General features: G+C 43.4%; 1 protein-coding gene across 8 annotated transcripts in view; it reads right to left on the bottom strand.

The window, feature by feature from the left end:
* Window positions 1–15,085, bottom strand: part of NPRL3 (NPR3 like, GATOR1 complex subunit) — a 53,648-nt gene that overhangs the window by 31,248 nt on the left and 7,315 nt on the right. For 4 of the 8 annotated variants that reach the window (XM_064520583.1, XM_064520587.1, XM_064520589.1 and 1 more), the window contains 4 exons: window positions 9,971–10,100; window positions 6,052–6,126; window positions 2,720–2,873; window positions 1,785–1,866 (listed from right to left, as the gene is read on the bottom strand). In XM_064520583.1, the coding sequence (XP_064376653.1) occupies window positions 1,785–1,866; window positions 2,720–2,873; window positions 6,052–6,126; window positions 9,971–10,100 (441 nt within the window). Of the gene's footprint in view, window positions 1–1,784; window positions 1,867–2,719; window positions 2,874–6,051; window positions 6,127–9,970; window positions 10,101–10,548; window positions 10,581–13,685; window positions 13,725–15,085 lie in introns of those variants that run through there. The other 4 variants (XM_064520584.1, XM_064520582.1, XM_064520588.1 and 1 more) reach the window with 2 other exon arrangements.

Below are 15,085 nucleotides of genomic sequence, written 5' to 3'. Positions count from 1 at the left end.
CATTTTAGAGGCAAGCCATCTATTTTATGCACTTATCTATTTGCTTTTTCTGCAGCCCCATAGCATTGTGACTAACCCTCATCTTGTGATTCATGAAAGCCCACACAGATTTTGCTCTAGAGCTGATGCCACTCGGAAATTCTTCACCTTGGAGTCACAGAATAGAAATCCTACTTCTAGACTGCTGCTGCTACTTGACCAACAAGTACCCCGGTCCTGCAAGGTGCTACAGCCCCTCTCACCTGATCTGACTGCAGATACAATAAGCAGATTTCCTATTTTCTCATATGAAGCACTAATAGAAAAATACTGCAGGACACCACCTTATTGACTATTCACCCAACGACACCTTTAACTACTCCTCAAATACAGCTTTCCAACCACACGCACAGTCACCTCTTACTTTTACCCACTGCTTATTTCTTACATTTGCTTATGACAATGCCATGCAAAACAGCGTCAAAATACAACGTGTATCAATCATCTCTCCCCTCCCCACAAGACCTAAACAAGGGAGACTCTCCCTTCTTGTAAGGCTGAGGGATAGCACCCAAGTGCGTTTCTGCCTGGTCCGTCACTTCTTCCTCGTTTCACAGAGGGGTGGTGTTAGTTAGATTCCCCTCTGCTCGCAGCTGTATGCCACAAGGTGTCACTGTACCACTACAACGTCTGCAAACAAGCTCAGCCTTTGCCCAGCCACGAACACGTAACCCTGGAGGAACAGGGAAAAATCAGAAGCAGACAAAAATTATGACACTTGAATTACAGGCTATATAAAAAGTGCCTTAGCTGAAAATTTAGTTTAAGTTTTATGAGTGTTGTATCAAACAATATTCAGCATGCCTTCCAAACAGGCTGAGCTTCACAACCCTTGAACGTAATGAACCGCTTATCAGAAGTTTTCTAATGTGCTTGCAATCATTGAAGTATTCCTTATCTTACGGGGTATGGTGACTATTCCCTTTGAACAAGGGGAAATGCAGTAGAGGGAGACTAAAGAGTTTGTCTAAGGTCACACAAGGTATGCTATGGTTCCGTCAAGGACCTCACATGTAGTCCTCCCAAGCCCAGACTAAAAGCCTAATCAAGGGGCACATCATCTTCCCCACCAAACACATCTGTGCTCCTCGACACTGTGTCAAGTTCCTTCACCAAACACATCCTGAACAAAGGTGTCTGCTCTGCATGGGGACATGCTGTCGGAGCAGAAGGAAGCTGGAGGAGGTGGGTGTCCAAATCCTGCTGAAATTCAACACTAACTCTACAATCCTTTGAAATCCTTGCCAGAACCTTTAAGCCAGTCAAGAAAAAGCATGTTATACTTTCTATTCTGCTGCAAGTCTCACCACCTAATCGAAACTCGCTGTCCAGACATGCACAGTATAACCAAATTAAGCCAGAGCCATATCCGACATCACCATGAATGCTAGATGCAGCATTTTTCTTTTACATGCAGTTTAGAGGTCACGTCATGACACTTCTCAATTCTACAATTCATTTGTCATTATGTGCCTATGAGCCAGGAAATAAAATAATAATTCTTAAAGCTGTGATAGATATCCACCAACTCTTCAGATACAAAACATACCCAAAAGAAGACCAAGATCACCGTGAGGATACAGACACTGCACACATTTCACCTGACAGCTAGCCTTCATATTGCTCCATCTGGTCTAAATCCAAATCCCAGTAACTCATCAGCATGAAGTAACGGCAGCATCCTAAGGAACAAGGCCAAGAGGTTTCAGCACGAAGCAACATAGTACAAAGGAAATTCCACTTACCTGTCGTAAGTCTCCTTGAGATCTCTGGCCAGTTTGCACTTGGGCAGGATGTGATGAAAAGGGGACTGTGGCCCTTCTGTGGCTGTGGAAAGTTTCAAAACAAGAAAGCAAACAAATGACTTCCAAGCAAAGAGAAATTCCCCTTCCAGGTATCGGCCAGCATCTTAGTTCTGCACTACTATAACAATTTCAAGGATCAGACAGGGACAGATTCCATATCTTTTTAATCTACATTTATTTTCCAAAGCCTTTACAATAATTTAACTGAAGATGATAACAGCAAATTACTGCCAACTTCTGAATCTCAACTCTGTTAAGCAGATGTATCTGTGAATTTGACGTGACTATTTAAAGTGGTTTTGGTTGTTTTTATACACGTTAGTTTTAATTTTCAAAAAGGAGCAAGACAATGAATGCATCAGTGTCAGATGCTGTTCATCTTAAAAACTGCATATTATTATAGGAAGTTGCTTTGAAGTACAGTCGATAAAAATGCTGTGTAACTAGCTATTAGCCATAGAAAGAACACATGAAAGAGTGAAATTCCCTCACGAGAAGTCTCTGGTGACTCTGAACACAGCATTAGAGCTTGGGATACTTGCTCAAGGTTGAGTAAAGCAGTTTCTATATGAATTTTTCCATCACAGCTTGGAAAGCACACAGTGGTTTGGTATATACTTTCCAGTGATCAATCTGAACAGAGTTAGCAAGGAAAGTAACCAATCTACTTCACTTGAAAAGCTGACATGTCTGCAAAGGAATAGTGATTTTGGATGACACAAAACGCAGCCAAAAGCAGTCAAAATGCTGAAGAGCATCAGAACTCATTCATGCTGATTATACGAAAATCATAACAAGGCTCAGTCACTTTTCTGAAAAAGTGTTCCTGGACAAACATTTGCATGTTCCTATGCATAGCTAAGCTGGAGACTCACTTTCTTGCATGGCAGACACTTCATCCTGAATGGCTAAGATCAGCTTGGCCTCCCTGGTCAGGTACTGGCAACGGCGCTCCTCGTGCTGTAAGACGATGGCAATGCGACGGGAGAGATTGTGTAGGCAGTTTATCACTGATGGATCTGCATTGGCCTACAAGGCAACGCAGAACAGGAACCGGTCAGTCATTCAGCCACAATCATATATATGGAAATAGAGTGATGGACAGATAATCAAGCTAATTATCTTCAACAGATACCATGTATGGTTCTTTCTTTGGCAAGTGGCAAAAGAAAGATTTCTCTAAAATAGCAGTAAAGCAGAAGCTCAGAGATGTCCAACAGCAAGGAAGAAGAGACTGAGGGATTTCTACGCTTGTCCATGTGCATTGAATGAACATAACACCTGGAGTAGGATAATTTATTTGCTTTATTTTTTCCAGTTGTTACTGGGCCCTTTGCTAGCAGAGAGATCACAGAATTCAATTTCACGTAGCGAGAAAGGAAAGCTTCAAGCTACTTGAAAAGGAAGAACATGACAATGTTCAAATTAAATTCACTGGGAGTATAAGGACTGCAGTGCCTTTAACAGAGCCCCTTCTTTCCATGTTGTTAGAGTGATGTTTTGTCTTACATGTTGACAGGACGAATGCTAATCAGGTAAGAATTAACAGCACATTTTGATCCAAAACCAGAATGAATTTGGATTCACGTTCCCAAGCATTTCATGAGTATGCCTTACTACAACCACTGCGTAAGTCGCAGAACGAAAGTGCTAGAAAACTCTGTCAGGCACAGAGAGCTGATAAGGGGGCACCCCATGACTCCTAGGCAGACAGTGCACAGCAAGCAGCTGCTTCATGTTTGTTAAAACATTTAAAGGAATTAAAGGTTCAAGCAACCGATAAGTTGGCAAGGAAGCCAGCAAACCATGAGACAGCATTTCTGAAGGCCACGGTTTCTGCTGAGTCACGACACGTTAGTAACACCGGAGCTGAAACACAGCAGGATCAGTGCTGATTATAGCATTTGGGACTTTGCCTGCTGTCTGCCCACTGCAGATGGACTCCTGGCTTTATCTGAGAAGACCTCCACCCACACGTCGCAGGGCGCTGCGCTAGGAAACATTTCTGCTTGCTTTAGGCACAGTACTTTCCAGAAACTTCGCAGATCTCTATGAAGTAAGAGTGTCTCATTTGGCAAATACAATTTAGTGCGCCGCTTTAAAGAAACAACTACATCAGTATCACAGTGCCAAAACACAAAAAAGCAAGGTTTCTGGGGGGAACCACCAGGAATTCGGTTCTAGAGACATGTGGGCCAGATGAAGTCTTCATTATCCTTCGCCAAGTTCTCACACTATTGTGGATGAAGGAGCACTGTTTTCAACACTGCTGCTTCCACAGGACTCAAGGTGCATGAACGTAGGTGTTTGCACCCGTGGTTATACACACTTACCTACAACCAAAGCCTGGTGCTTTACCAATACCCTAAAACACCAAAGCTCCTAAAGCCTAAGGTATTTTAATGTGTGAAATCTAAGATCAACTCCTGTAATTGCAAATTTGGCATTTCCTGACCTAAGAATCTCCCAAAGTACAACGCTGGCACACCTGCAGGTCTCAGAAGGTGGACAACTTCTCTCTTGATTCGTGATTGCTGGGATAACTCCGTCCCGTGAAACCTTGCTCTCCACTGTGGAAAGCCACCCAGACTGTGGCCCTGTGCACATCAGTCACTACTGAAAGCCAGCAGTAAGTACCAATGCTAAAAAGAAAAAAAGTGTCACTTCGCAACCAGGGAGCTCGAGGCTTTTCTCCACTTTTGTATTAACTATGAAAATCATGTCATTAAATCCAAACCCCAGTCAAGCAAAAATCAACCATCTTGCATAAAAGCAGCTATTCTAACTCCCTCTTTCATTTCTAAAATGTTTCTTCACATGCATACACACCACAAAAGAAAAAGAAAGGCAAAATACAATGGCTCCACAGATGCAATGTATGGGCTAGGAAAAGGAAGCGAAAGCTCAGAAATCAAATATTGCTCAAATGTAATGACATTTCTAGGGTTTTAGACCATCAAACTAGCTGAGCCAGGATCACTAAACACAGATATGAACATCTAATCAATAGAGCAGGCTTGAAGTGAAATTCCAAACAAAAACTACTTATGTGCACCAGGTTTCTGCTGAAGATGAAAACCTAGGAATTCCTCACATGTACCTTCTTCTCATTTAAATGCTACAGCCAGCTGCTTCCTGGCACTCTCCTTCTTTCACAATGATCTCACGGCTAAAAAGAAGCAGCTTTCAAACATGTTCCATTTAATTATAAAAAAGGCCTACATGCACTGAGCAAAGGCACTTGTCTCTATACCATACAGCATGAGTAAGGGTTCAACACAGTGCTGTTCTAACATATCACTTCAAGAAGAGCTGCGCGGCTGTAAAAAGGGACAGCTTTCGTCCAAACACCCAAGGACAGCCAAGAAAGCTCTTCAGACATCAAATCAAGAACACCTTCAACTACAGACTAATTTTACATGAAACTGCAAACCTATGATCACAGGAGCGTGGCCTCACTCGAAAAGCTATGAGGAAAGGAAAAAGGGGGGAAAAAACCCCAAGTGCCGTTTCCCTTAAAACACAGACCTAAACTCTTTGGCTCTGCTTTAAAACGTCCAAGCAAACTGAGCACACAAAGGGCTGCATTACACAGAAACGTAATCTATGCCCCATGAAGGCAAACTCCCTGCCCTGAAACAGAAAGGAAAGTTCCAGCTCCAAGGTCGGCCTGCAGCCTTATCAGCAAGTTCTTCACTTCTCTCCCTTGGTAACTTTGTGAAGACATACATGGGCTTTTAAGTATGTATCATTTCATGCACTTTAATGCTGAGAACCCTTCAAACATCCTGCAGTAATCACTGGAGAAATGCATATCAGCAACGGTTGCTTCTCTTGCCTGCAGAAGTAGCATCTGAAATAATTTTTTAAAATAAGAGAACACTCTTCCTTTTATACATTACTCTTTTAAACACAAGAAACATCCCTCTTGTCTGTATACCAATATGTAACTACACAACTGTGTTACTTTGCATTTGTAAGACAAAAGATGAAGAAGCTGGGCTTTCTCAAGCAGTGTTACAGCAGCTTTCGTGCAACTATGTACTTTTTATTGTTGGATAAAGTTAAATGAATACCCGACTATTTCCATACACTCGATTCTCTATTATTTAGGAGAGCATGGGATTAGAATATCCCATGTAATGGAAAAACCTCTTATAAACCCTGAGCACATCCCGTCGTCAGACAACACAAAGACAGGCCTTACCCGTAGGGCAAACACCACGTTGAAGAGAATCATAGTGGGCATCTCTCTCTTTGGTGAGGGATCAGTTTTGGATACCTGAAAGATATGTTTAAAAATTCCCATAGGTTAGTGTCCTTTGGAACCAGTAATAAGCAAGGAAAGAAAAGCCTTATCCAGTCAAATAACACTTTGCTAAGAGAAAAGAGCAGAGAAATCAAATTATAGCATCAACATTTGACTCCTAAAATATAAAGCTGCATGATTATTTTCTTACAAAAGTGTCATAGTTATTCCACAACACTGCCTTTTCTGAGAAGCTGGGAAGACTTGGACCAAAGCATTTTGGTCAGGACCATGGAAATGAACATCAGTTAAGAGAACAGTCTTACTAGGTTTCCTTACTATTGCATTTTAGCACCATGAGGGGTCCTAGATTTCAATTTTCTTTAGCATATTTGTTACACACTGTTAACTATGTGTCTATGAAAATTCAAAGAAAAGTCTACAGATGTCTCACCCCAGGCCATAGCCATTCCTCCCCTTCCTAAAATCTGCATTTGGGTTACCTCATGTTTCTAATGATTGCTTTTATCAGAAGTGTGCTCTAGACCTGCCTGTATCCAAGCCACACACACAGTGCTAAACTAAAAGCTATTTTTTTCTTCCTGCAGGATTTGAAAAATTTGAAATCCCTATATTCCTTCTGTAACAGAGACCTTCTTCGCCTTACAATCATTAAGACGCACACAGACTTTCTCGCAGGGAGGAAGAGCGGAAGCTAAGACGAGCAAGTGGGATTTGCACATCTGGGACCAGGAGCTCTGAACCGACCAGGCGTTGCCACAAGATGGAGCACAAAATCCAAAGGACATCCCTGGCTCCCACAGCTCCCTGCAGAGCACCCAGTCCACTCCCAGGTGAAGCCGGCTGTAACCCACCTGTCCATGCACCCATGTAACCTATAGCGCGTGCACACACGTACCTAAGGCAGCGTAAGAGACGGGGCAAGCACGGGGAAGCTGGCAACAGCACAGCTGCACACAGCCATCCTGATGGGCACCGAGTGTCCGCAACGAACTGCTCTGGAGCGAACCCTGCGACCAGAGGGCCTCTCAGGCTGTAGTCTTCAAAATTTGAGAAACTATCAGAAATGAGAGCTGTTCTGGGTTTTCTGATGCTCTAATGAAAAGGCGGTGATTGGAAGGGGGCAGTAAAATCTATTTACTGAGCTTATCCTCCCGGAGTTAGAGGCTCCAGCACGTCCTGTGAACTTCATTAAAGACTCCAAAGCATTTCTGAGTTTAGGGACCGACCTTGTTTCTCCTCAAAGTCAAAGAAACTACCAGCACTAACATCACCTGGGATCTAAGCCAGATTTCATACTGCCACTTCTCCAGGGAAAAAAAAAGTAAACTGTGAAGAAATGTGAAGAATTCAGAATATCACTAAACAAAATAGGGGCAGGACTAAATACTGGCGCTCTAGTAACTCCTGAATCCCCCCCGAGTAGGAATTTGCCAAGCCACTGCGGTGTGGATTCCCTTATGGCAGTTCAGACTCCAAAGAAACTCCAGCCAGAGACTGTCAGGTTATTTTGGTCATTACTTGTGCTCAAAGGGACAGGAAGGAAATAGTTTAGCTTCCTCCTAGTGCAAAAGGGTCCCGGATTTAAATGTGAATGAACTAGCACAGATGGCTGCCATTTCTAGAAGATTCTGGACTCCAGAAAGTTCTGGCGTGCCTACTGGGGTGAGCAGACACACCCAAGAAAAGGATCCTACGAGAAGCAACAAGGAGGTGTTTACAGCACTTCATAACCTTGATTACTTACCCAGACGCAATTTTATTTAGAAAAAATCAAAAATGAAGATGTATTTCATGTAATTAGAATAGAAGTGACTAGAAAGTGGAGAGAATTTATGGTAGACAAACGCAAATGTACCTTTTCAACTTAATTTACACTCACTATTACCTACCACCACATTTAGGAAATAGTCTTTTCGACATGACTTGCAAAATAAAGCAATCTGATAATATGAGGGAAGAGGACACTGCTGTCAGGGCCCTGAGGACACCAATGGGCTTTAATGGCTCTGACCAGCCCCACCTGGGCCCCTACTCAGACCCCTGCCCATGGCCCAGGAGCCCGCCCCATCTAAACTCAGCTCTGGGTCCTCAGTCCCTTGCTGAGCTATGCCACAGGAGTGCAGGTCTCCAGCCCTGTCTCCTGGACAGACTTTGGACCTACGCTGTAGGCAGCTCGACTCCTGGATGGACCTCCTTGTATGTATGTTGTAGCTTTGTCTCCAGCCCTTTCTCTGGCCCTGTCTCCTTTTGCTCCTGGCAAGGGTCCTTGGGTAGACCCTGGACCTGGTTCATCACTTGCCTTGTCTGGGGCTGTCCATGGACCCTACTACCAGCAGCTGGCTCTGCCTGACGTGGTCGGACCCTGTGGGACTGTGCCACATCTGGGAGGGCACTGCCTGCGCTGGGGTTGCCCTTGGCTCTTGCCTCACCTGCCCTTAGCCTGCAGCCCTGCTCTTGCTGCTCCCTGACACTCACTGAGCTGACTCACTGAGCTGGGCTCATCCTTCCACATCTCCCCTCCCTTCCTTAGTCCTTTCATCCATCACCTGAGCGAGTCTCCAGGTAACAGTCTCATGTACTAATTCCTAAGGTTACTGAGATGGGCTGTAACATCTTCTTTGAAAACAAAAACTAGTAATCTTGTCTCTCCTTTGCCATCATATTATTTGCTGTAAGTCTCAGGACTAGCACCATGAACAGCAAATCAGGAATTACCTTGGAAAACACTGCCAAGGTTTCCCTACTCCTGACTAACCACTACTTCCCTCCCACCAGCACCATTTGGTGCCCTAGGGTAAGCATGTACCTGATGTTCTGAGCACAGAAGATCAAACTTCCCAAAGCACTTGCACAGCTTGGGGGCACTTAAACTCTATTCTCAGGAACAGCTTAAACATTTCAGGACTGAGTCTCAGTGATCCTCTTGTCATATTTCTTTGTAGACTCATAAACAGTTTCAAAACTGGAACATTAGCACCTTTTGATGGTTGATGCTAGCTTCTAACCTGGATCAAAGCAGTCCTAAATCAATCTGGTCCTTAAAACATCAAGGGCCTCTAAATACAGATAGAAAGGATGACAGAAATGTCAACAGATTTTTTTTTTTTTGAAGAATGAATAACTTGGTAAATCTGATGTAAAACAAGACCTAAGCAGGTTGGTGATAGAGATTAGTGATGGCCTCTGAAGCTACCAAAGCCCACTTCACTTTAAACTTTATTATGAGGAAGAGGGATTAGGACAGGGAATGTTTTGAACGTAAGCATGTAAATCCTTCCCCAGATTTAAGCAGATCCTTTTCTGTGGCTTATGTGGCAGTTGCTTTCACTCCAAGCAGCTAAAAGAACAAGCCAGTAAGGAAGGTCTCAGTGCAAACAGCAACCTGGCTTTGTCCACAAGAAAATTTTACACCTCTTTCAACATCCTACCCATTCCAACTGAGCCTTGTGAATCATCTTCCGCATCAGTAAGGGCTAAAAGCTAGACAAGGCTGAAGTGCTTGCCAGCATTTGCTTTTTTTCCTGGTGTACTAATTAAAGCTACCACAAAGCTAACTTGCAATAACTAAAAAGGTGAGAAACAGCTTCTTGATCTGGACTGCTTAGTCTTGTTTCCCTTTTCCCACACTGTTTTTCTACAGAAGCCAGACAAAGAGGTTTCTCTGAATCGCTGGCACAGCTCCCTCACGTTACCACTCACTGTAGGTATCTGGAAAAAGCATAAGACAGCTTTGAACACCAGTAAGTAAAAACAGGATCAAAAGTAAAGATACACATCCTGAATTCCAAGTTTCCTACCTAACTCGAGTAGTTTGAAAAGAAGGCAGGCCCAAGGAGCAGACCTCTTACCATACCTGCCCAAGGGCGTGTTGAAGCAACGTAGGATGGCCAACGAAACGCACATTATCAATCTTCAGTTCAAATTTTTTGCCACACATATCTGATTTAGTAGCCAAAATTGTTGCCAGGATGACATCGGAAAACCTTGAAGAGTAGAAACAGAAGCTATTAAAATTATCAAAATGCATATAAAAATATTCCTCCAAATACAGATATTTAATTTGTGAGTTATTAAAGTACTGTAAATTAGGTATTTAAATTGTTGCACCTGCAATACCATTGACCATGAAAATTAAGGACCCCTTAATTACATCTCTCAGATCATCAGAATTATAAAACAGGAAGCATTCAAGACAAAGACTGCAGGGTCATGCTTATTTAATTACATGCTCGGCAAAATACAAGAGAAAGATTAGGTGCAGTTTGCTTTACAAATATAAAAACAGCTCGAGTTAGCCATTGCCTGGATTTAGCTGCAGGTTAATGAACTTACTAAGCAACTAGATATCAAAACAGCCTGTCACTCAAGCACAACAAAGATCTTTAAGGCACCCAGTATGGCAGAAGGGAAGGCAAGAAAGAGCTGACTCACTTAAAAGAAAAATACATTCAACACTTGTCACTCCTCTTCTAAACCTAATCAGTGAGATTCAAAGTTACTTAACAGATCTCAGTCTGTGCCCCAAAGACCACCGGCACCCTCCTGAAAGCTGCATGGTCCCACCTGGACTGTCTCGTGTGATAAACTGAACTGAGACAAATTCAGGACAGAGCAGGCCCTTCCCAGTGCAAACCACTGCTGCAGCCGCTGCCGGACTGCTCTGGATTTGTGGTGGGAAGAATGCAGTCTGTGCAGTTACAGACAGGAGGGCAAATATCTACAAGGAGTCTGTCCAGTAAAATGCAGCTACCAGTGCAAAAATGGGTAACACTGCCATAGGGAAGGAGTTCTGCAGCTCCACTTTCTGTTGCACAGACCACTGGTGGCCTTACAACACGGTGGCCTGGTCTTTATAAATTCTTTTTTTTTTTTTTAACTCAGGGTATCTCCTGAGACAGCAGAGTTCAAATCCACATGAAAGAAGACTTCAGTTAGCTGCTGCAGGGAACTTCTTGCTGTTCTAGGCCAGGTACAGAACAATATTTATTATATTAGCAATGTTTTTTCCTTTTCTCTAAGGTACTCCCATTTAACCAAACAAAATTTCCAGCGAGCTTCTGATGAGACCAATTTTTTAACAATGGAAATGTTTATTTTGTTCCCTTATTTACATCCACGGATGCGTGTCCCTGCCAGACCATCCCCCTCCGCAGCGCAGGTACCCCAGATAACACGGTATCACTCAGGGAAAAGGGCAGACCATGGGTGTGCTCTGCACGCCCTTTATCTCCGGGCCGCAAGCGAGCCCTCAATGCCCAGGGAAGGAATTAATGTACGACATTTCTCGTTTACTCTGAGTGCGTTAGAGTACCGCAGAAATTAAGACAAATACACAGCTAGGGCTTTTGTGGGTACCCATCTGCATATGACCAGGGAGCTATTACTTTTATTGGACCAAACGCTCTGGTGTTTGGCCACCCTGACCACAGTGTGCTGTTTAATTTCAGCTCAGGGAAGGAGCAGCTGTGCACTAATTTCCAAACCCCTGGTCGCTCTGCTCCCAACAGGCTGCCAAATGCAGCTGAAGACAAGCAGAAAGAGGGGGAGATTAGCCAGAGGCTCCCAGGGATGCTGAGCCCGTGCGCCTTGGACACTGCAATGCATTGGGCTCTTCAGCACACGGTGCTCATGAGGGAAAGCTAAAGCTTCCTCAAACTGGACAGACATTCCCTGGAGATCACATTCAAAACAGGAAAAAGGTCACCACGATCAGCAGTGAACTCTTCCTCCTCTTTTTTGCCCTGTTCAGCTGTGTTAGTTAATAGGCTCATCATGGAGCCGGGAAGACTGTAGTAGCAAAGGCTCAAAAATGAGCATTGGGTTTGGGGAGAGGAGGGAGGAGGAGGGTAAACTTGAAAGTGGCTGCTTGCTGCTAAGAAATGAGTTACTCTTTCCTCCCCCAGCCTTGCCGAGGGATGTCTTGGGTGCTGGACACCCAAAGAGATTCGACTTTTGCAAGGGACTACGCCAGCAGATCTTTTAATATATAAACGCGGTGCTGATCATAACGGTCCAACAGGGAGCAGTTCCCCAGCAGGGCTCGTTACGCTGACAGCCCACTGTCTGCATTACCTTGTGTTTGGCTCTGTGGGGAGGAGGAGATTAAAAGGTTAATTTTGTAAAGTGCCAAGTATCTTTTCACTACCCGGGGGAGACCTGCTTCTGGGAGAGTACAACTGCAGCCAGAGGACACGCTCAGGCTATGCAACCCTCTGATACCAGGGATAGCTGGTACCACAGCAGGCTCTCCAGAAAGCGATCTGGCTTCCAGCCCCGTTCCCCTTGGCCTGACAATCTAGACTTGTTGATCTTTACAACACTCCACATAACTTCTACATTTCCTAGGTCTCTGGATGACAGGGGAGATGGAGGGCCAGGAGGTTTGTTACTCCCATCATTTCAGAGTGACAGATCATTTCATCTCAGACAATAACTTTTTTACTTTAGAAATTTTAACACTGGTTTTCCACTCTCTGTGTTGTTTTAAGACCACCTAAAGACCCTGAGCATCACAACCCAAGAGTTTATTAGAAGCCGACTAGGTTTCACAGCTGGGCAGTAACAGTCCCTTCTTCTTTCACGAGATTAGTCTGAGCTCTGTGATTTCCAGGGGGAAGCAAACCTTTCCTGTACTAAGGAATTCAGCAGGCAGAAACTAAATACAAGAAACAAAAGCTGTGGTTTGCTCAAAATATCCTACGGCTGCTATCAGGAGGGCAACATGGCAGCGCCAGCAGACAAGCCCGCAGCCTGACACAAACTGCACTAGTGTAGATTGACTGCTGTCACCAGCATCTCCTGGGGGACGGACACAGCTGAAACGATAACTGCTTTAGCTTTAGAGCGTGGAAGAGGAAGGGGGAAATCTCAAACATTCTTGTTTTTGTTTTTGTTTTTTTTTTCCCAAGAACTGACAATAACTTTTATGATGCCACAGGAATTAAAAGCAAGGTATTTATAAAGAATTCCTCTTTGAAGTAATTTATGATGGGAGCTGAGTAACTAGGTGATCTTCTTTATATTACACAGAGATGAGAGCTTTAATTGAAGATGTTTGGGGCTCTAGGTAGAGATAAACACCCCTCCCTCCACACACCCAAAAGGGGTAGGAAGGCAGGTCATCCAGCTCAGCCTGGTGAGGCACCAAGAACAAGCAACCAGAGCACTGCTCAAAACCAGGGTTCTGAACAGCTCCATGATTGCAACGGGATTAAATAGTTTACACACTGATCTATATGATTAAGTCACTGCTTGTCAGAAACGAATTTAGGTTGGGGCTTTTTGCTGGAATAACTGCAATGCCAAGGCTGTATTTGGTTTTCTCAACTCACAGAAGGGACAATACCACATCCACTCTGGATACCCTACAGAAAGCACAGAAATGTTAGTAGGACCTTTGTCATTATCCTGGCAGAAACCCTGAGCGACACATTTCCTAGGGACATTGTGATTTAGCATATAATTATCTCATCATTCAGTGTGAAATGAAAACAAAGCACAATTAAAAGGACGGTGAGGAAAGAAAGCCATTCTAGACAGAAGTGATTGTTTAGAATGTTTGCTCTTACCCCGAAACCAATTGCTCATCAGTTAGAGGACATTGGTCTCTGAAATGGGAACATGGCCATAAACACAAAACAAAAACACAACAGAAGAAAATAAACGAGGCAAGTACACAAAATACAAAAGAAAAAAAAAGATAATATTAAAAACTAGGATGAACTATTAAGGGTTAAACACCTGTAAAGGAAAGATAACGATTGAGAAGAGTCAAAAGTAGGTGAATTCATGGGACACATTTCTAGCTCAGACCGACGCGATGGAGAGAAAGAGCTAAGGCATTTTAGACGTCTAGATAACGTCTAGCTAACACTGGCTGCTGCAGTGTATTCACGTATTATGGTACATTTATGGAACCACATTTATACTGTACTTTTCATGCTTACCTTTTAAAAAAAAAGTGCCATCTGACTTAGCACAAATTTTAAACTTCAGTTTCCTTTCTAGACGATTACTAGCACTTTTATCACAGAAACACCCCATACACCCGCAAATGACTCAGATCTCTGCACAATTGGTTCTGACGCTTCCATACCCCCAGGACTTAGGAAAAAGAGGTTGCCAAACACTTATTTCATGCTCAGCCAGGGTTTTTTAAAGGGCCTTGCACACGGAGCTGCTGCTGTTCTCCACCAAGGATTTCAACAATAGGTACAAGCCTGTCCAGAATCACAGCGCTGGCGTGAAGTCATCTTCCATCTCTCTCCGTCAGCCTCCAGCCATAAGCAGAGCCTTAGGAAGGGCAGGCTGAAGAAAGAACCTGAAAACCTTCCTTACAACAGGCACACAGAGCAAGGCTCTGCTAATGGCTATACTCACTCTTACAGCAGGGAAACAAACAACTATTTCCATTTTAAGTCATCTGTTTTTTTTTTTCTCCCTCAAATAACAAGGAAAAAGAGACTTGTTCTCCTAAATGTACTAAAAAATGAATCTGTTAAAAGCTTGGTAGCATGTGCTTTAGAAAGGGGAGACAAAATAAAACCTCCAACAGTTATTCAAGCCAAAAAACAGCAGATTTCTACCGGTCATGCTAAAAAGGGATCTTAGAGCAATCCTAAGTGACAAGCTGTGCCAAGGGGATAATATTACAGAAAGGATGTCTAGAGGGATAGATGGATGGAAAACCACAGGCTTACAAAAAGGAAGCCTTTCAGAACAAATACAAGGAAGATCACTGGAGTCCAGTGAAAGAAGGGACAGAGGATAGAGAAGTGTTATCAACAGCAGAAGGACTGTTTGTTAGAAAGGGGCATTCAGCTCCTTGTTTGTGAATAACTTTTTTTTTTATAACAGTAACTTTTTTTTTTTTAAATAACAGAAGCATTTGGCCAATGACATCAATGTCATCAAGATGGCTAAACCTCTTTCTGCTAGTCATGCTCCTATAAAAATGCCAAGTTTGGTG

This window comes from Dromaius novaehollandiae, chromosome 14, assembly GCF_036370855.1.
Source record: "Dromaius novaehollandiae isolate bDroNov1 chromosome 14, bDroNov1.hap1, whole genome shotgun sequence".
Lineage (NCBI taxonomy): Eukaryota > Metazoa > Chordata > Aves > Casuariiformes > Dromaiidae > Dromaius > Dromaius novaehollandiae.
This window is presented reverse-complemented; position numbering and strand designations above follow the sequence as displayed.